Genomic DNA, 20759 nt, shown 5'->3' with positions numbered 1-20759 from the left:
GGGGAGAGGAGAGGAGGCTCCGTGTTTCCACTGCCTTTTCCCTGAGGGCTCCAGCCAGGCTGAGGTTCTCCAGGCTCCCGGCCCTCTCTGTCCGATAGCCTGGAGCCAGGGCACCAAGTCCAGTCCTGGGAAGAGGCTCCAGTCCCTCAGATGGCCCTGTCCTGGAAGCCCACCTCAATGGGGAGAGAATGTGGGGGCCCAGGGCAGCAGTGCTTACGGGTAAGTGGTAGGAAGTCTATGGACTGTCTAAAAGCCAGAGGAGACGACAACTGAAATCAGTCAATCGTATTTATTGAGTGCTTACCTTGTGCACAGCACTATTAACTACTTTCCAACTGGCGAGAGTGTGGGAGTCAGCCTAAGGTCAGCAGGGATGGTGGCCGGTCCGAATAGTCAAAGGTAGCCTAGGCAGCCTTCCCGGATACGGCTGGCCCGCTGATGAGCTGGTCCGGGGCCCTGCTAATCACAGCCCGGTCCGGGCGATAACTGGCGGATCCACTGCCCGGCTGACACCGTGCGAGCTTGCCGGACCAGCCCACTGTCCGTCTGACCCAGCCAGAGGCAGCCGGCCCTCAGTGCAGCCCCTCCCACCAATCAGCCAGCCAGCCAGGCGATGGGAAACTTTATTAAACGCTGACCTTTGCGAAGCACTGAACTAAGCGCCGTGGGGATCTATAGGGATTCCGGTACCCAGGGCTCAGCCCGGGCGGGTTTGGAGGTGCAGGGAGAGCGAGAGGAAGGGGAAGGAGAAGAGGGCCAACAGACTAAGATGAAGCCAGAGGCGCCGAAAGAAGGTTACTGGTTGGGGGGGAGCCTTGGTTAGGGGGTCGTGGAGGCCGGGGGGGGGGGAAGAGGGGGTCCCAGGGTCCTAGGCTCCTCTCCAGCCCCGGACGCCTTGTCCCGCCCCTCTGCAACCGTCCGACGTTCCAGTCGTCGTCCCTGAGGATCCGCAACTCCCGGCCGGTCTGGGCGAGCGAGCGAGGGAGGCCACCACCCTGGGATCTCTAGCCCTGTCCCTTCCGAAGCCTGTGGGCCGGTGGGTCTTCCCTCCGCCCCGCCCGGGACACCAGAAGTGAGTCCTGGGGCTGGAGCCCTGGCTTCAGGGGCAGGGCCGGGGGCGCGGGGGTGAGGAGGCGCGGGAGCTGAGAGATCCGGGTCCCGTCCCGCTCCTCGGACCTCCGGGCTCAGGCCCGGCCGGCGCTCCCCGCCGCGCCAGCGCCAAGGTCTCGGTGGCCGGCTGGTTGCCGGCGGACAGCGAGGCTCCGGACGCCCGCGCTGGGCCGGGCGGAGGCCCCGGGGGTCCCGGGGTCCGGGGGTGGGGCGCGGGCGGCGCGCTGGGAGTCGCGTAGTTGTGGGTGAGCAGCGTGTAGAGGAAGGGTTGACGCAGCTGTTGCCGTAGGTGAGGCAGGTGGTCAGGTAGTTGACGCTGCGGCGGCCGGGGCCGAGCGGCAGCGGCCGGCAGAAGTGCAGCACCAGCTGCCAGGTCCAGAAGGGCACGAAGCAGGCCCAGAAGGCGAGCAGATGGCCAGGATCAGGCAGAGCACCTTCTGCGCTCGGGCCGCCGCCGCGCCGGCCCGGTGCCCGGGGGCCGCGCCAGTAGGCGCCGACCAGGCGGCCGTACAGGTAGCCGATGACCAGGCCGGCCCACGATGCTCGAGCCGAACAGCAGGACCAGGTAGGCCCCGTGGGAGGCCCAGCCCCAGGGCAGGCAGAGGCGCTTGGGGCCGCCCTCCAGCCGGACCACCAGCAGCATGGGCAGGCTGAGCAGCAGCGCCAGGAGCCAGATGGCCCGGCGGCGGCCTTGCGGTAGCCTTGGAGCGCCGCAGCGTGTCCAGCGGCCGCAGCACGGCCAGGTAGCGCTCGGTGCTCATGGCGGTCAGCGTGAAGATGCTAGCGTGCATGGTCAGGAAGTCGAGGCAGAAGAGCAGGCGGCAGCCCAGCTCGCCGAACAACCACTCTGCGGAAGTAGGTGGCCACGACGAAGGGCACGGTGGCCAGGCACAGCAGGTCGGCCAGGCCAGGCTGACGACGTAGCTGTACATGGAGGCGGCGGCCGCAGCGGGCGGCACACGACGAGCGTGTAGGCGTTGCCGGCCAGCCCCCACGGCGCACATGGCCGACAGCAGGGCCCCGATGGCCGGTGACGGCCAGCTCGTCCCCCGCGCCGGGCCCGGGGGCCGCTCTCCCGCTCGCGTTGGCGGTCCGTTGAGGCGGGAGGGGGGCGGTCATGGCCGGGCCGGGGCGGTCCTCCCCTCCTCCTTCGGGGCGCCCGCTTCCCCTGCCCCGGCCCCACGGCCTCAAGCTCCGGGGGGATGGAGGGGGCGCCGGGGGGGGGTGGGCTGCGTGGGCCGGGGTCGTGCGGGGTTGAACGGCGGGTCCCTCCGACGGACTTCCTCGGGGGTGGGGGCGTGGCCCTGAGAGGAAAAGAAGACCTGGGCCCTGGACTCTGGCTCTGGGCTCTCAGGGCCTGCCTCTGTGACCTGTGACCTCCTAGGAGGGGCCATCTTCTCTGAGCTGCCCCTCCCGAGCCCTCGAGGCCGTTGGGTCGTTGTGGGCCGAGGGCAGAGGTCCGAAGGACCGGGGAGCGAGGTCCGGCTTAGGAGGGGATCCCACCTCCCGGACACCTTGTCGGCTGCCCACTCCCCCCCTCCCCCCGCCCGCTCAAGCCGGAAGCCGGAACCCGGGAGAAGAGGGTCGTCTCATCCGAAGCCTCGTCCTAGGTCCTGTCCCCTGCCAGTGTCCGTGCCCCCAGCTCCTGATCCCCTGCCCTCCCCGCTTCCTTCCCTCCGCCCTCGTGCTCCGTCCCGGCGCCGGCCGGGATTCAAGCGAATCCCCGCGGTGTAGACGGAAGGGAGACGAAGGGCTCCCAGGCTGTTGGGGAGTGGCGGCATCGAGGGGCAAGCAAAATCACACACACACAGAGTAAAGCCCACGGACCCGCAAACACATTCACACTCGTGCCTCCCCACAGAGACCCGCAAGAACACTCACATCGACCTACACCCTCACATCGCGAACACACACGCGGACGTGTTCACGCCCCACAGGCACACACCAGGCGTGTCCCCGGTCTCAGCCGCCTCCGGCATCCGGACAGACGCCGCGCTCTCCAACGCCTCTCCCCCACCTCCCCCGCAGCAGACCACCGACCCCGCCGCAGTCCGACCTGCCCGGTGACTCTCGCTCGCCCGCGTCCTGGCGCCCCCGGTCCGCTCGGCCCTGCCGCAGCGACTCCGGGTGGAAACTTTATTCTCAGATCAGTCTCTTCAGGGCGGAGAGAGCCTGAGCGGAGCCCCTGGACCGCTCGATCGGATCCGTCTGACATCCGTGCCACCTCCTCGCCCCTCATCTTCGCTCCCTCTCTTCCCCATCCCTCCCTCTGCTTTCTCCCTGTTCTCCTCTCCTCCCTCTCCCTTCCTATTCGCCCTCATCTTCGCTCCTCCTACCTCCCTCCTCCCCCCTCTCCCATCCTCTCCCCTCATTCCTCTCCTCTTCCCTTCTCTCGTCCTCTCTTGCACAGCCCCTCCCTCCGCATTCTCCCATCCGTAGGCTGTTTCTGCTCCTCCCCGCCCCCCGGAGCCGGTGAAAGCGGCAGTCGAGCTGTCCGGAGGCTCCGGACCCCGGCCGGGTCGCCTCACTCCTCAGTCGCCGCCAGCAGCAGTCGCAGCCTCGGGCCCGTTGAGAAGGGATCTCTCTGCCCACCTCCGCGTCCTCCTGCTCACGTTCTCGCACTCGCCCCCTCCACGAACCACTAGATTCACTAGATTGTAGCGCTTTAAGGCAGGGATTGTGTCTACGTTGGAGTTCCAAACGCGTAGTCCTGTTCTTGCACAGTAAGCGCTCAAGAATACCACTGATTGATTGGTACCAGCCTCTCCCGGTTTTTAGAGGAGATTGAGGAGAGACAGAGCGAGTTTGCAGCTCCGAGCTTCGATGGGTGCTGAGTGGGTACTAGTCTGGATTATCAGAATTGGATTGGGTCCACTGTGACAGAGAACGTATGATGCTGAATGATACAGTGTGTAGAACTCTGCACTGGGCGCCTACTGTTTGTGAAGCCAGTGCTGGCCGCCAACTGCCCAGCACCTACTCAGTGTACGTTCTGCCCGATATTTCCTGGCACTTTCCTTTTCCCCTCATCACGGCCTGACTAAACTCTATCAGCTTCTAGAGGGTGTCCCTGCCTCCAGCCTCTCCTTTCTGCAGTGAATCCTACATTCGGCCGCCTGGATCCTCTTTCTGAAATGGCCTTCAGAAAGCCTTTTGCTCCACCTCAGCAGCTCCAGTAGCTGCCCCGCCCTCGACATCAAACAGAAATACTTCTCTTGGAGAAGTAGTGGCCCCCAGGGTGATGAAAGACGATGAAGACTGCGGGGGCATTGAGGGGTGGTAGAGATTGGCAGGCGACAGCGGGGGACATTGGGGCATTAGAGGTGGCGGGAGTTGGCAGGGGGGGATGGTGGGGATGGAGGGGGCTGGTAGGAGATGATGAGGGAAGATGGAAGCGGTGGAAGATTGTGGGGGATGAAGGGGACGGTGGGAGATGGTGAGGAACAAGCGGGCAGCGGAGGCTTATGGGAGGGTGGAGGGATGGAGAGGTCGGTGGGTAATGGTGATGAGACGGTGGAGGATTATGGAGTAGCAGGGGACGGAGGGGGGATAGGAGATGGTGACAATGGGGGCGGTGGGTAATGGTGGGGGTCGGGGTGGAATGATTAGTGATGGCAGGGGCCGGGGCAGAGAAGGCAGTGGAGGACAGGGGTCTTGGAGAATCGGGTTGGGGTGGCAGAAGATTGGTGCAGGCTCCTGCGGCCACTGTGGGGCAACAGCCACCCCAGGCAGGAGGGAACAGCCTGCCCGGGGCCCGGTAACCCGGACGCCGGACAGCAGGCGGTCGGCGAGCAGCCCCGGTTCCGGACAGGCACGCTGACCACGCCGCCAGGCCGGCACGGTAACCTCTTAGGGCCCTCGCGAAGAGGAGAGGCCGGGAATCGGAGAAGGGGCGTCGACGCCTGGTCCCGAAAGGCCAGCGGCCGGGGAGGGCTCGGCTGTGGGCGGCGGAGACGGTAAATGTCCGTTTTCAGCCCCAAACCGCCCCCTCTGCCATCCCTCCGGGACACGCCCCGAGCCCGGACGGCCGCGGCAGGGGGCACCCCCCCCACCCCCGCCCCGACTCGCTGACCCAAGGGCCGGGCTCTCACCGAAGGGGGCCAGGAGACCCCCACGAGCGGCCTGCATGGTTATCTAGCAACCGCCCCAAACCCACCGGACTCCTGGGATCATGTGGGTCTGTCCAGTTCAGACCAGTGCCAGCCGGCCACCAGAGCACTAGGCACGGAGGGAGCTGGGAGCTGAGAGCACGGGGGGAAGGGGAGGTGGGCATGAAAGCACGGGGCGGAGGGGGAAGGGTGTTGGCACAGCTTCCCAGGGAGCCGGTGAGGCCCGAGGTTCGGGGCGAAAGGAGAGAATGAAGCCCGCTGCAGATCCCGGGGGCGGGAGATCGGAGAAACGTGGCATCATCCCGGGAGGGACTTCGTGCACCGAGGGTCTGGGGCCGTTAGTGGGGCGGAGCGAATGTTCCCAGAGCGGGCTGGGGGGGGGGGAGGGAAGGGAGTGACCCCGGCTGCCATCACACAAGGGACGCCCCCTCTACCCCCATAGAAGGGGCTTCTCCCAGCCTGGCGGCCACCAGCTCTGCGAAGTTGCGCTCCCGCCCCGTCCTTGGCCAGAGGCCGAGACCGAGACCCGAATTCTCCTCAGCGCTCCGAGCCCAGATTCCGACCGGACGAACGGGCAGCTGTTCCATCACTGCAGAGAGGGGAGAGCTCCATCACTGGGGAGTTGAGGGAAGCCCCAGGACCAACAGGGTCAAAGATGGAGCTCTCTGAAATCTTCCTTTCTGGATTGAACGTCGTCTGCAACTTGGATTCCTGGCACCTTCCGCCCACCTTCAACACCTCGGGTCTTCTATCGGGGTTCCGCCCCGTATTGGTGCATTTCCCCTGCAGGCGGAAAGGTCTGAAAAGAGTTCGGGGAAAGGGGTCTGAAGTGGGAGAGGGTTTAGGGCCCTCTTAACCCACCCAGGGCTTTATCTCCGAAGCAGTTGCTTCGCGAGCGAGACGGACTTGCCGCAGCTCGGGTCAGCGCTGTTTATCGCGGGCAGTTTTACGATCTCGTTAGAGAAGCACCAGAGACGCTGCTCTCTCCTCCCGGAATGCCAGAGGGGCCTAAGCCAAGGCCAAGGAGGGTAAAGAAGGGTGTCCAGCCCTGCGGCCCCCTCCCTCAGAGGGGTCTTGGTTGCCTGCTGCTGCCGTCCCTGTTACCACTAGGTCTCATATTTTCTGGTGGGTCTGTGTCAACCCCCTGCTCCGACCCCCTCCCCTGCAACTCTCGGATCAGGAAGCCCTCCCACCACTTCGGGGGGTATTTTTAAACGCTTACTGTGTGCCAAGCACTGTACTAGGCTCTGGGGAAGATGAAGGATAATCAGGTTGGACATAGTCCCTGCCCCTCACTGGACTCCCGGTCTGAGTAGGAGGGACCGTGTCCAGTTTTCATCTGGGCACTTCGTAGTGGGACCCTCCGCATGGGAAGATTCGATGCTCAAACAGCCTTTCCACCTACAATTTCTTTCTTTCTTTCCTTTCTTTCTTTCCTTTCTCTTCTCTCTCCCCCCCCCCCCTTAAACTGGCCCTTATAGGTACTCTTACCCGCATTTGCAGGCACGCACACCGCACACCTGGGAAGACGCTAAAACAAACCGACCCGCTGAGCTTGGCCCGCAATCAGCGAATCACAGTGGAAGCCGAAACGGCAGCTCCCTCTCGGGCCCGGAGTCTCGGCAGTCCTCCTCCCGCACGTGCACTTGCTCCGGCCTGCAGGTCCACTCCAGCCGCCCCGGCTCAGTCGGCTCAGGAGGGCGCGGGCCCCTGGCGGAGCCATTCCTGGGAGTGACGACGGGAACCACAACCCCCGCATCCCGGCCCGGTCCAGTCCGCTCCTCCCCGACCGACAACGTCCAGGTAAGACCCGACCCTGACGCTATGGTGGACGGGGGGAGATCCCAAAGTCAGCCAGCTGGACCCTAGGGAAGAGAGGGCCGAGTCACCATCTGCCACCCCTCCCCGCCCCCCACACCCTATTTTCCCTTCTCTGACCAGGGAAGGGTGTGAGTCAATGGATTGACTCTTAGGCTCTTTGGATCCTACACGGATGTAACCTTGTAATCAGGTTGGATACAGTCCATGTTCTACATGGGGCTCACAGTCTTAAGCCCCATTCATTCATTTAATCATATTTAGTGAGCACTTACTGGGTTCAGAGCACTGTACTAAGTGCCTGGAAGAGTGCATTATAACAATAAACAGATACATTCCCTGACAATAATCTCACAGTCTAGAGGGGGAGGCAGACCATTAATATAAATAGATAAATTCTAGATACGTACATAAGTGCTGTGGGACGGGGAGGGGAGATGGATAAAGGAGCAAGTCAGGGCTACACAGGGAGTGGGAGAAGTGGGAGAGTTAATCGGGGAAGGCTTCTTGGAGGAGATGTGCTTTCGATAAGGCTTTGAAAGGGGGAAAGTAATTGTGGGATTTTACAAGGGAGGGTGTTCCAGGCCAAGGAAGGTCATGGCGAGAAAGTCGGTGGCGAGATGGATGAAATCAAGGTACAGTTAGAAGGTAAGTATTAGAGGATTGAAGTGTGTGGTCTGGGTAGTAGGAGAGTAGAGAGGTGAGGTAGGGGGGTAAGATGAGGGAGTGCTTTAAAGTCAACGGTGAGGAGTTTTTGTTTGATGCGGAGGTGGATGGGCAATCACTGTATCTTGAGGAGTGGGGAAACATGGCCTCAGCGTTTTTGTAGAAAAATGATCTGGGCAGCAGAGTGAAGTATGGATTGGAGTGGGGAGAGCTAGGAAGCTGGGAGGTCAGCAAGGAGACTGATACAATAATCAAGGCATGGGAGGCTTTCCCTGATTAAGCAGCCCTTTTCCTCTTCTCCCACTTCCTTAACAAATATAAAAGAAGGGAGATGAAGGTGGGGCTAGAAATTGGGACCACCCAGGCTCAGGGAGCACTAGAAGTTACTGACACAGTCACAGAAGTCACAGAAGTCTGCCTGTCCCCCGATTAGACTGCAAGTCCGTCAAAGGGCAGGGACTGTATCTGTTGCCGACTTGTACATTCCAAGCGCTTAGTACAGTGCTCTGCACATAGTAAGGGCTCTAAATACTAATGAATGAATGAATAAATGAATGACAATCCAGAAACATAATAATAATAATAATTGTGGCATTTGTCAAGTGCTTACTATGTGCCAAGCACTGTTCAAGGCGCTAGGGTAGATACAGGGTAATCAGGTTGTCCCATGTGGGGCTCACATTTTAATCCTCATTTTACAGATAAGGTAACTGAAACACAGGGAAGTTAAGTGACTTGCCCAAGGTCACACAACAGACAGGCGGCGGAGCAGGATTAGAACCCATGTCCTCTGACTCCAAGCCCATGCTCTTTCCACTAAGCCAAACTACTTCTCTGCAACATCTTGCAGGGACAGAGAGGAAAAATCAGAGGTGTTGGATTGTCCTAGATGGGTCCATGCGGATAGTATAAGGAGTAAGAGGGGAGAGGAGAAAGGGGAGAGTTAGGGGTGTTGGATGATATGTTTTGGATCACTGGAGGGAAAGTCAGGGGTGTTGAATATTCCATCTCTTGCCATGAGAGTGAGTATCCAGAGGGCAACTAACTAGTTACTGGAGTCCCTGAGCTAAATCCGCTCTGTTCAGCCTTCACAGCATAGCTAAACTTGCCCTTTCTTCCATCTAAACTGCTCACCGATTAATCCAAGCATTTATCCTAATCTGCCTGATTATTCTATCAGCCTCCTTGCTGAACTCCCTCCCTCCTGCCTCTCCCCACTTCGGTCATACTTCACTCTGCTTCCCAGACCAGTTTTCTACAAAAGCGTTCAGCCATGTTTTTCTCCATCCTCAAGAACCTCCAGTGGTTGCCCATCGACCTTCCCATCAAGCAGAAATTCCTTACCATTGGCTTAAAGCACTCAAATGCCTTGTCCCTTCCTACCTTGCCTCCCTGTTTCCTCTGTACCAGACTGCACACTCGCTCCTCTAATGCCAGGCTACTCACATACCTCCGTCTCATCCATCTTGCAGCGACCTCTCACCCATATCTTGTCTCTGTCTGGCCCTCTCTCTTCGTATCCAAAAATTAATCTTCCCACCTTCAAAACCTTATTGAAGGCACAGCTCCTCCAAGAGGTCTTCCCTGACTAAGCCTCATTTCCTTTTCTCTCACTCCCTTCTGCGTCACCCTGGTTTGCTCCTTTTATTCCCCTCCTCAGGCAAAAAGGGCTTACGTACGTATCCCAAAATTTAATTTATTTATATTAATGTCTGTATCCCCTTCTAGACTGTAAGCTCATTTTGGCAGGGAACGTATCTAACAACTCTGTTATTGCTATTTGTACTTCCCAAGCGCCTGGTAAGTGCACTGCACTCTAAGTGTTCAATAAATATGATCGATCGATTGTTGATTGATTGATTGATATTAGGCCTCTCTCGCCCTAACTAGAATTGTGACCCCAGCGGGCTCTCTAGATGGAGTTGGGCACTAGATGAGTTTGGCCACTAGGTGAGTTTGGCCATCAAGTGGAGTTAGCCAGGAGCTGGGGAAAGGACGGGCCAGGTCTTTCAACGTTGAGAAGCCATTTCTCCAGTTCCTGAGAACTCCACCTCCCTTTCCGCTTGCAGATGCTCTTTTCCTCCCACTGAGCATTTTGGCGTGGAGAGGTAAGGGGCTGGAGGCTATCCCTCCTTGGGTCCAGCTCAGAGGAACCTGGGCTCCCGACCAGCAGAAGTGACTCCTAGGCCGGCCAATGGTCAGCCCCGCCGTTCGAGGGACCCGGTCACCACAGGATGAATCTCCAATCAAACCGTTCTCCACTCTGGCGGGCCAGACGCGGACAGCTCCCTTCTGGTTACGGGAGGGAGTCACTCTCCCCTCCGTGCTCAGTCAATCGATCAGTCGTATTTATTGAGCGCTTACTGTATGCGAGCACTGTACCGAGTACTTGGAGAGCGCAATAGCGTCGCGGTTGATAGACACGTTCCCTGCCCACGGTGAGCTATAGACTAGCGCGGCTATTTACTCAGCAACTACCAAGTGTCCAAGCACTGTACTGAGCATTTGGGCACATTCAACAGAAGCGGCATCAGTACCCTGCACTCAAGAAGCTCACAGACTAACAGGGGAGGAAGACAGGCAAAAATGATGTATAAATCTTTTGGGAAAGTAGCCTGGCCAAGTGGAAAGAACATGGGCCTGGAAGTCAGAGGACCTGGTTCTGATCCTCCTCAGCCCTAGTGTAATGGTGCTGATCAAGTCACTAAACTTCTCTGTGCCTATTTTCTTCATCCGTAAAATGGGACAGTGACTCTGTCCAACCTGATTACTTCTATCCACCTCAGCACTTAAACAGTGCTTGTCACATACTAAGTGCTTAACAAGTACCAAATTATTAACTCACACCCTTCACTGTATTTGACTGTCTATGATCATGCATGCTGGTGGGCTACAAGCTTCCAGAGGGGATCTTGTCTTACGCTTTTGTTGTCGTGAATGGAGCCGGGGCAGAAGAGGCCGGATGGTGGACAGGAACAGGGAGGCTGTTTCCGGCTTAGAAAGAGCTAGAGAGGGGGAAAGACCGAGGAGGAGGGTCAGGTGCAGGTGGTGCAAGCTGCTGGCTCGGCTGGCTCAGGCCACAGCCTGGACAGTTCAGGGTGGGTGGGTGGCCTTGGTGGCAGAAGGAGAGGTTGTGGGTTGGCCCTCGGCCTGGACCTTGGGGTCCGTGGAGGCTTGGTGGCAAAGTGGCAGGATGGAAAAATCTTCCACAAAAGTGTCGCTGCGGGTCGCTGGGGAGCTGGTCGGCCCCGGTTGGGATCTCTCCCCTCTGCCTCCCTTTCCACCCTTTTCCCTTCCCTCTTCCCTCTTCTTTTTTCTCTCTTTCCTCTCTCTCTCTCTGCTTTCCCTCTCTTCTCCTCTGATCGTGTAGTTCTGGAAGATAGATACAAATCACCCTACAACTATTCACGGCTATTGTTCCATCTGCCTGCCTATCTCTCTTGGATGCGAGTCCAGTGGGGGGTAGGGACCGAGTCGGAGTGGAATTCTTTGAATCCACCCCCGGCTTAATGCAGTGCTCTCCCAGAATAAATCCTGAAAAGATACGATAATGGGCGCTAACTTTTATTTAATAATTTCCTATCATTCTATCTTCATGTTCTCATGTGATTATTACCTGCAGCTGGGGGCTGCATGTTGTAATCATCAATAGTATTTTTTGAGCGCACTTGTGTGCACAGCACCGTACTGAGCACTTAGGAGAGCCCAATACAAGAGTCTGTAGAGACGTTCCCTACCCACAACGAGCTAGGGAAGGTGCCTGGGGGTGGTTTGCTCGTAAAGAGAGATCCCTGCAGAAAACAGGAGATCGTGCTGGCCAGGAGAGATCCTTGCATCCAACACCAGAGCCTACCAGATAAGTCGAGCCCCCCCCCCCCCGCCTCTCCGGCTCCGGACTCCTTTCTCCTCCCTCCCCGCCCAGGGCCGCAGGTGAGAGCAGAGTCGCTCCGGCGGAGCCTCGCAGGAGCCCCCGAGGGGAGGAAACGGCTTCGTTAATTGAAATGGCTGCAATCGGTTCAATGAGGCTCTGGGACCCTCAGCCCGTAACCCCCGGCCCCGCCCCCGACTCAGCTGGCGGGGAACCCCGGCCCCCCTCCTCCCGCCGGGATTCTCCAGGCCTCCGCCCCGCCCTCCCCGGACCCCGACCTGGGAGTCCCGTTCGGGCCAGGGTGGGAATTGCCTGGAGCCCGGCGGAGCCGGCGAGGACGAGGGAGCGGAACTTTTATGCCTTGCCGTCCCGGGGACTCAGCCCGGCCCCTGCGGCCCCTGGGGACCTCGAGACAAGTGGCTGATGGCGGGGGGAGAGTCCCTCCCCCTAGTTCCCTCCGAGCCTGGGGTGGGGTGGGTGGGAGGGAGCGAGGGGACAGAGGAGATATAAGGCCGCAGGGGACCAGCCGGGCCGCCGCAGTCAGCCCTGCCCAGCCTGCCCCGCCGCAGGGTGCTGTCAGGCTGCCCCCCGGCCGGCCCGGGCTCGCCGTGGCTCCGGGATGTTCCTCTGCCCGCTCCTGTCCGCCCTGCTGGTTTCCCTGGCCGGCCCCGCGGAGCCCGTTTGCCCGCGGGGCCGGACAGGGGCCGGAGCCGGGGAGGCGAGGGGCGCTGCTGGAGCGGCCGGGGGATGTGCTGATCGGGGGCGTCTTCCCCGTCAGCCAAGACGACTCGGACTCTCCGTCCCCCTTCTGGTCTCGCCCGCCCGGGCTGGCCGCGACCCAGTGAGTAGTAGCCCAACCGGGGTAGCCGATGGGGAATGACGAGTCCCGTTAGTTTGAAAATGAAGGGATCGGCCGGCCCCTCTCCGCCAGCGCTCTTCCCGGGTCCAGCCTTCCCCGCACTGTCGCCCACCTCCCTTCCCGGCCCGCGGCCTGCTGGAAACCAGTCCTGGGCAGGCGGACGGACGGACGGACGTTCTTTAAGGCCACGGCCGGAGGTCTAGAACTGCCGGCCTAGTTCTCCCATCCTGACTAACCCGTTAGAAAGTCGGGGTCGACGGGAGTGCGACGGGTGAAGGCAAAGAAAACCGGGAGACCCGCTGGAGGGAAGTCCAGCGATGGACTGGGCTTCCCCTTTTCCCGCCCGGCTCCGTCCCACCCTGCCTCCTGTCAGTCCTCTTTCCCGCCTTCCGCCCCCGGTGCAAATGAGACGTGGCCTCGCTTGGAGAGATGGTTCTCGCTGACCCTGGAGAAAGCGCTCGGGACCGGGCACCGGGAGACCTGGGTTCTAATCCTAGCTCTATCCTGCCCAGCTGTGGGATTTTGGATCGGGCGTTTAAACTCCGGGCCTCATTTTCCTGATCTGTAGATGGGGCTAGGTCCCTGCTCTCCCTCCCTCTCGGAGCTCGAGCCTTGGAGGGTAGAGACTGATTTGACTGCCTCTACTCCAGCTCTTGGAAAAGTCTTGGCAGAGAGTTAGCCCTCACTGAACACAGCAGTTCATAAAATGTCTTGACTCTTCCCGTTTTGACTCTCAGGTTTTCCTTGTGGGGGTTTACCTGGCTCAGGGCTTCATCTTCGCCACCGAGGAGATCAACAGAGACCCTCACCTTCTCCCCAACCTCACCCTGGGTTTCTCCTCTGGGACTCGGGGACAGCGTGTCCGGGCCCTCTGGGGGCCATGGGCATCCTGACCGGCCAGGGGCAGGCCCTGCCCAACGTCGGCTGCCGGGCCGGACCCCCGGCTGTCGCCGTGGTCGGCGAGGCTCGCTCTCGCTGTCCATCCCCATGGCCAGGTGGCTGGGCCGCTACAGATTCCCCCAGGTGAGCCAGCTCGGCCCTCCTGTCCGACCCTCCACTCTCTTCTTCTCCACTTAGACTCGAAGCCCCGCCTGGGGCCGGGATCGGGTCCGACCGATTAACACGGATCTACCCTCATTTCCTCCATTCCCACTCCCTTCGGTTTGCTCCCTTCATTCACTCCTCCCTCAGTCTCACAACACATCTTCATATCCGTCATTCATTTTTTATACTCATGTCTACCTCCCCCCTCAAGACTGTCAACTCTTTGGGGCAGGAAACGTGTCTACCAACTTTATTTATTGTATCCTCCCAAGCGCTTAGTACAATGCTCTGCACACATTATGTGCTCAATAATATAGTTGATTGATTGACTGATTTCCCCAGCTCTTAGAACAGTGCTTGGCTGATACTGAGCGCTTAACAAGTATTGTTATTATTATTATTTTCGTGAACCCCACTCTGACCTCCCTGGGGAGAAACTGCAGGTGCTTACTGGGATACGCTATCTCTCTCTCTCTCTCTCTCACACCTCTCTCTCTCTCTCACACACACACACACCCACACACCCTTGCACATTGTCGTCCATTGTCAGGCTGCACTAATTGCTGCACTAATAGATTGACTTGATTTACAGAGTTTTTTCTATCAGGGCAGCAAAAGAGCCCCTGGGATAAAGGGTAACTATAGTTTAATCAGGCCAGGCTGGGTCCCTGTCCCGCGCGGTCCCGGCTGCCCTACAGCCAAGCGGGAAGGCAGACACATGGAACAGCGAGGCTTGGGTTCAAAATCCCAATGTTACAATTCGACAACCCAAGATCAGATTACAGTGTTGCAACAGGGAGGAGGATAGTTGTGGGACCGGGATTTTCCAGTCTCCTCGTCAACCCAGACCAAGTCCGTGGCCACAACCCCCGCAGTCTTCCAGCTTTCTGATGCTTCTGTAGGGGCTCCGGGCCGCCTGGGTCCCTGAAGCTTCTGCCCATCCCACGCTCCTGGAGGTCACTGAGTAGGTGGGGGTGGAGGGTTAAGATGCTAGGAGCTGGTGCAACCCCAGGCCAGGGGCTGACTTCTGGAGCTGAAACTGGTCCGGGCCCACCTCGAGGGGATCGGGAGGGCAGGGGTGCAGTTCTAGAGGACAGTGAACCGCCATTTTGGAGCCTGTTAAACTTCTCCTGTCCCCGGTTAGGGAGGGGAGGAGACCCGGACCATGGATCCCTGTGGCAAACCGGGCACCAGCCGTAGGGGGCAAAAGTAGCGTGGGAGGGGAAGCAGCGTTGCCTCAGAAGCTTCTCCCTCGCCCCCCAAAGGGAATCACTGGTTCGATTTGGCAGGGACCAAGCTGGAATTCTGGCCACATTCTCACCTTCTCTTCTTCCTCCTCCTTCCCCCATTCTCCCTCACCTGTGGCCGAAGGTCAGGGCCCCGGGGCGTCCCCTCCCCAGAACCCCTCTCTTCTGTCTCCAGGTCAGCTACGCCTCCACCGTGGCCTCCCTCGGCGACCGGACGCAGTTCCCGTCCTTCCTGCGGACGACGCCCAGCGACCTCTCCCTTCTGTCCGCCCTGGTCAGGCTGGTGCTGCACTGGGGGTGGAGCTGGGTGGGCATACTGGCCCAGGACGACGAGTACGGGCAGCAGGGGGGCTGCCTGCTGAGGGCCGAGCTAGAGAAGGCGGGCACTTGCACGGAGTTCCTCCTGGACATCCCCACGTCCCAGGCCCCGGAGAAGGTCCGGCTCACCGTGGCGGCCCTCGGGGCGTCCACGGCCAGGGCCGTGGTGGTGATTTTCAGCAACCACAGCTTCCTGCTGCTGCTGCAGAGGCTGTCTGAGGGCGGCGGCGGCGGGGGCTCGGGGAAGATCTGGATCAGCAGCAGCGCCTGGCCCCGGGCCTCGCTGCTCTCCCTTCCCGGAGGGACACAGACCCTGCAGGAGACGCTGAGCTTGGTGGGGTCCCGGGTGGAGATCCCCGGCTTCCCGGAGTTCCTCCGGCGGCTCCCGCCGGCTCGCGCCCCGGGCGGCGACGAGCTAACGGAGCCGTCCTGGAAGCGGACTTTCAGGTGCCAGCGGGCCGGGCCGGGGAACGGGTCCGGGCTCCGGGGGGGCGAGTTGTGCACGGGAACGGAGAGCCCGCCGGACTGGTACGGTCCTCTGCTGACCTCGGGTGACCTGCGGGAGACGTACAACGCCTACACGGCCGTGTACAGCACCGCCCACGCCCTCCACGGCCTGCGCTCCTGCGAGCCCGGCGGGGGTCCTTTTGGAGACGGGGCGTGCGCGGACATCCGGAACTTCCAGCCCTGGCAGGTGAGAGGGAGGCCGCGGGCTGGCTCGGAAACCAGGCCTCGGGCTCGGCTGCCCCGCCGACCGGCGACCGCCGCCGCCCAGAGCCCGGAGCCGCCCCGAGCAGGGCCCCCACGGCCCGGGACCCGGCTTTCTCCTTGCCGGCACGGAGTGGACCGCGCCCTAATGCTGAACTGCCAGGGGTGCGGAGGGCGAGGCTAGGCGCTCGGCACACACCGCTGCCTGCTGGTTTCATCAGTACGGTGCCGTAGGCGCTCAGTACATGAAGCGGACTGATGGATTCATCGGTACCGTACCGTAGGCGCTCAGTATATGTAGCGGACTGCTGCATTCTGGGCCCGTCCCCACAGCTGTTACAGGGAGGAGGGGCCCAGGCTAGGACCAGGCCAGAGAGGGTAGCCCGGCACCTGTCTGGGATAGGGCGCGGGGGCCCAGTTGAAAGGCCCAGACCTCTGGGTCCCCAGGCAGCGATCTAGGGAGTCCCCCGAGGGGGGGCTGCTTTCCCGACAGCGTCACCCCTCTCCCCGCCCCCTCCCAAACCAGTCCTACGTGGGGGGAAGGGCGGCGGGGCGGCAGGGCTCCCTGGGCCTGATCCAGAAGGTCCCACCCGGGTCTGCAGGAGGCGGAGCTGACTCGAACTCCTCCCTGGTCCCTCTCCGGCCCCTCTGTCCCCAGCTCCTGCACTACCTGAGGAAAGTCCGTTTCAGGACCTTCGAAGGGGCCGAGATTTTCTTCGACGCCAACGGGAACCTCCCCGCCAGCTACGACATCCTGCGCTGGCAGGAGACCCCCGGGGGCTCCTACCACTTTCTGAAGGTCGGCAGCTTCGACTCTCCCGCCCCACCCGAGCCAGAGCGGCTGCTGGTCAACGAGAGCGCTATCGTGTGGCAAGGGGGGAGGAGTCGGGTAGGTAGGTCGCTTCCAGGCTGTGGGGGAGAAGAGGAGAAGGGGGCGGCCTCGTCCGGGAAGGCCTCTCGGAGGAGATGTGCCTTCAGTAAGGCTTTGAACGGGGCAAGAGGAATTATCTGCTGGATTGGAGGAGGGAAGACGTCCCAGGCCAGAGGCGGGCCGAGGGCCAGGGGTCGGTCGCGAGGCAGGCCGGAGCGAGACACCACGAGAAGGTGTGCGGGGCTGGATTGTAGGAGAGTAGAGAGGTGAGGTAGGAGAGGGCAGGGTGGTGGAGTGATTTAAAGCCAACGGCGAGGAGCTTTTGTTTGATGCGGAGGTGGATGGGCAACCACTGGAGTGTTTTGAGGAGGGGGATGATTCGTCCCGAGCGTTTTTGTCGAAAAATGATCCCGGCAGCAGAGTGAAATATGGACTGGAGTGAGGAGAGACGGGAGGCCGTGAAGTCCGCAACGAGGCCGTTGCGGTAGAGGATGCGGGAGGGAGAGGATGAGTCGGATGAGGACTTGGGAGTCAGAAGGTCATGGGTTCTAATCCTGGCGCCGCCACTTGTCTGCTCGGTGTACGTGGGCAAGTCACTTAACTTCTCTGTGCCTCAATTCCCTCATCTGTTAAATGGGGATTAAGACTGTGAGCCCTGTGTGGGAAAAGGACCGTGTCCAACCCCATTATCTTTCATCTGCCCCGGCGCTTAGAACAGTGACTGGCACATTCATCGATTCATTCAATCGTATTTATCGAGGGCTTGCTCTGTGTAGCGCACTGTACTGAGTCCTTGGAATGTACAATTCGGCAACAGATAGAGACAATCCCTGCCCAACAACGGCTCACAGTCAAAAGGGGGAGACAGACAGCAAAACAAACAAGTAGTCGGGCATTAGTAAGCGCTTATCTGATAACATTTCTATTATTGTAGAACAGACAGGATTTGGTGGCAGACTGACTATGCGGTTGAATGAGAGCAATTTTGAGAGATCGTCTCTTGAGCTATCCAGTCCCGGGGCCCTTCCGCGCTCAGGGAAGACGGTCCGAGACCCCCTTACAAGTCCCTCTCCAGTTACAACCACCTCCGTGGTCCCATCCGAGCGGAGAAGGGAGGCGCGGAGGGGCTTGGCTCTGCTTGCGCCAAGCAGAAGTTGGCGATCCCAGCTGTGCTGCCTCGGCTTTCCCCCAGGCCCCTCGCTCGGTCTGCAGTGAGAGCTGCCCCCCGGGATCCAGGAAGATAACCAGACAGGGCCAGAAGCCCTGCTGCTTTGACTGCACACCCTGCCCGGAGGGGCAGATGGCCGACAGAATCGGTGAGAGCCCATCCGATGGGGGTGGCCGTTGAGGGCACCCCGTGATGCCCTAGCCCAGTGTCACCCCTCTCATTCCCCAGTGCCCATGAAAAACGGACACTGAGTCATACCCCTTCCAGTGTGGCTGCCCTTTCCGTTCCCCCTCCTCTGCCTCAGGTGCCTGAGAGAGGGCTGGCAGCTTCGGGGCTCTCCGAGGTCTTGCCGCCTCAGGGAGCCCAGACAGAAGCAGAGAGAGGACCTGCCATTGCTGCTGCTGCTATCGCCATCCTGATGACCAGTCCTGATTTTCGAACCAATCAATCAATCAGTTGTTCGATTAAGTTAATTAGGTCGGACCCAATCCCTGTCCTGCATGGGGCCTCACAGTTTAAGAGGGAGGACAGGAACTGAATCCCCATTTTACAGTTCAGGAAACTGAGGCACAGAGTACTAAAGTGACTTGCCCAAAGTCTCTCAGCAAGCAATTGGCAGTGCCGGGCACTCTGAATGCCAGGCCCAGGCTCTTTTCACTAGGCTACACTGCTTCCATTAGGCTGGAATCCACATAATTCCAGGTTCCACCCATCTCTGCAAGGGACCAGGGGAGGAGAAGTGGCTGAGGTTTCAGGAGGAGTCATGTCAGGTGGACTGAAGGTAAACGGCCGCCACGGTGGTCAGCACGTCGAGACAAGGGAACCGGCGGGCTAATGCTCTTGGAGCCCCATCCCATCTGCCCTGGATGGGTCAGCCCTTCACCTGCCTGGAGGCAGAGGGCTGGATCAACTGACCTTTCAGGTTAAGCCTTCTAAAGGTGCCCCCCCCCCCCCCGCGGAAGATGAAAATGAGGCCATGTTCATCTCTGGGTGCCTGTAAGTGCCCAACAGATCCCAGGGAGGGGTGAAACCAGGGAGGGGTTGGGTTCAGGCTCCTGGGGCTGGACTCCTGGAGACTCATGGTGTGGAGGCCAGTGAGGATGGGTTCCATAAGGGGACCGAGGAGCTGTGCTGACCATCCCCACACCTCCCTTCTGCTGCAAGGTGCTGACCAGGGGGACCCAGGGCTTCTCCCCTCGGGTGTCCTGGGCTTCACCCCTCCCGTGGTGATCTGGGGGGGCCCAACCGACCACCACTCTGGCCTGGACAACCAATTCCTTGTCCACTGTGTCACCGAGCGTCTTGCCTCCCAGACTCACCGAGTGCCGGCGCTGCCCAGACGAGGAGTGGTGGCCCAGCACGGGAAGGGACCGGTGCGTGCGGAAAACGCTGGAGTACCTGTCCTACCTGGAGCCCCTCGGGGCCACCCTGGCTGCTGCGGCCGTCAGCTCGGCCCTGCTCTGCGCCGCAGTCCTGGGGCTGTTCATCAGGCACCGCCACACGCCCATAGTCCGGGCCAACAACAGGGAGCTCAGCTACCTGCTGCTGACCTCGCTTGCCCTCTGCAATCTCTCCTGCCTCTTGTTTGTCGGCCAGCCCGGGACCTTGCGTGCCTGTCCAGGCAGGTGCTGTTCGGCCTTGCCTTCACCCTCGCCGTCTCTTGTGTGCTGGCCAAGACCGTGCTGGCCCTCGTGGCTTTCCGGGCCACCCGTCCGGCCAGCCCCCTGCAGCGCTGGCTGGGCCCCGGGCTGCCCCGCGCCATCGTCGCGGCCTGCATGCTGACACAGGGGACCATCTGCGCTGTCTGGATGGCCGTGGCGCCCCCCTTCTCGGCCCGGGACATGACCTCCTGGCCGGGGAAGATCATCCTGGAGTGCCACCGGGGCTCCGCCGCTGCCTTCTGGGGAGTCCTGGGCTACCTGTGGCTGCTGGCCGTCGCCTGCCTGTGCGTGGCCTTCCTGTCCCGCCGTCTGCCCGGCAGCTTCGGCGAGGCCCGGTTCATCACCTTCAGCATGGCAGTGTTTGTCGACGTCTGGCTGGCCTTCCTCCCTGCCTACCTGAGCACCCGGGGCCAGGTGGCCGCGGCCGTGGAGGTGTTGAGCATCCTGGCTTCCAGCGCCGGACTCCTCGGTTGCATCTTCCTCCCCAAGTGCTACGTGCTTCTGCTGCGGCCTGACAGGAACACCCGGGAGTGCCTCATGGGCCGCGGGCTCCCCGGAGCACCGGCCCGGCCAGCGCCGGCCCAACTGGCAGTGACGGTCTGCCTGGAGGCTCCCCGGGAGCCCCGCTAGAGAGCCGCTGGATGGAGATCCTGGGCTGGGGCAAGAGAATCCAACCCCTGCCACAGTGCCCAAGGAAACCTCCGTCCTCTCCACCTCAGGGCCCGGCCCAGTCCCATTGCAGAGAGGAGAGGAAATGGAATGGAATCTGGCTGCTCCAGAGCCCGTGATCTGAGGTCTGAGCTGCCCTGTTCCGGGGGGTAGAGACATTGTCAGGGACAGCGGGGTCTGGAGGAAATCTGCTTTACAGGCCTCTGGTTTCTGTCTCCATTTCTGCCTCTCCGGCTCTTCTTGCGTCCATTGGAAGGGTCAGAGAATGGGGCCAGTTCCATCTGTTGGCCTGGGTGGGTGGGCGGCAGCTGGTGGGGAGGTTGGGTTGGAAGCCATGGAGGGTGGGCTGGGAGTTGGTGCCTGGGCAGCCTTCAGAGCCAGGAGAGAGCTGGGGCAGTTTGTATCCCAGAGCTTGTTTGCCTTGAACGCCGAGGAGCCCGAGGACTGTCCTCTTCCAAGTGCTTTGGAACTTACACTTTTCACTGCTGGTATTTTTATCGGTGAGCCCTCATCAGTTTTTATTGTGTTTCCGGGATATTTTTTGGTTCTCTAGCCATCCTCCCCGACCTAGCTGGTGAGCCCCTCGGGGGCTGGTCCCCTTGCCTGGATTGGTTTCCTTGTTATTTCTCCCCAACTTTTATGT

General features: G+C 60.6%; 2 protein-coding genes across 2 annotated transcripts; one reads left to right on the top strand and one right to left on the bottom strand.

The window, feature by feature from the left end:
- Positions 1-1099: 1099 nt before the first annotated feature.
- On the bottom strand, positions 1100-3089 carry UTS2R (urotensin 2 receptor). The gene is given in 9 exon segments (XM_029056725.1): positions 1100-1380; positions 1383-1642; positions 1644-1810; positions 1812-1965; positions 1967-2018; positions 2021-2053; positions 2056-2101; positions 2103-2188; positions 3056-3089. Coding segments are annotated over 9 exon segments (1113 nt in total).
- A 10221-nt stretch (positions 3090-13310) lies between these two features.
- LOC107547926 (extracellular calcium-sensing receptor-like) lies at positions 13311-20077 on the top strand. Its single transcript, XM_029056724.1, has 7 exons — positions 13311-13394; positions 14897-15208; positions 15350-15733; positions 16406-16636; positions 17811-17934; positions 19126-19369; positions 19408-20077. Exons 1-7 carry the CDS (start codon positions 13311-13313, stop codon positions 20075-20077), a joined length of 2049 nt encoding a protein of 682 aa, XP_028912557.1.
- Positions 20078-20759: the final 682 nt, after the last annotated feature.

The sequence above is a fragment of the Ornithorhynchus anatinus genome, unplaced genomic scaffold (assembly GCF_004115215.2).
Source record: "Ornithorhynchus anatinus isolate Pmale09 unplaced genomic scaffold, mOrnAna1.pri.v4 scaffold_264_arrow_ctg1, whole genome shotgun sequence".
Taxonomy (NCBI): domain Eukaryota; kingdom Metazoa; phylum Chordata; class Mammalia; order Monotremata; family Ornithorhynchidae; genus Ornithorhynchus; species Ornithorhynchus anatinus.
This window is presented reverse-complemented; position numbering and strand designations above follow the sequence as displayed.

Coding starts and splice junctions, on each gene's coding strand:
- LOC107547926 (XM_029056724.1), top strand. CDS start 13,311: ATGGGCATCCTGACCGGCCAGGGGCAGGCCCTGCCCAACGTCGGCTGC. Junction 13,395..14,896: donor CTGTCGCCGTGGTCGGCGAG/GCTCGCTCTCGC, acceptor TTCTGTCTCCAG/GTCAGCTACGCCTCCACCGT. Junction 15,734..16,405: donor GGAACTTCCAGCCCTGGCAG/GTGAGAGGGAGG, acceptor CTCTGTCCCCAG/CTCCTGCACTACCTGAGGAA.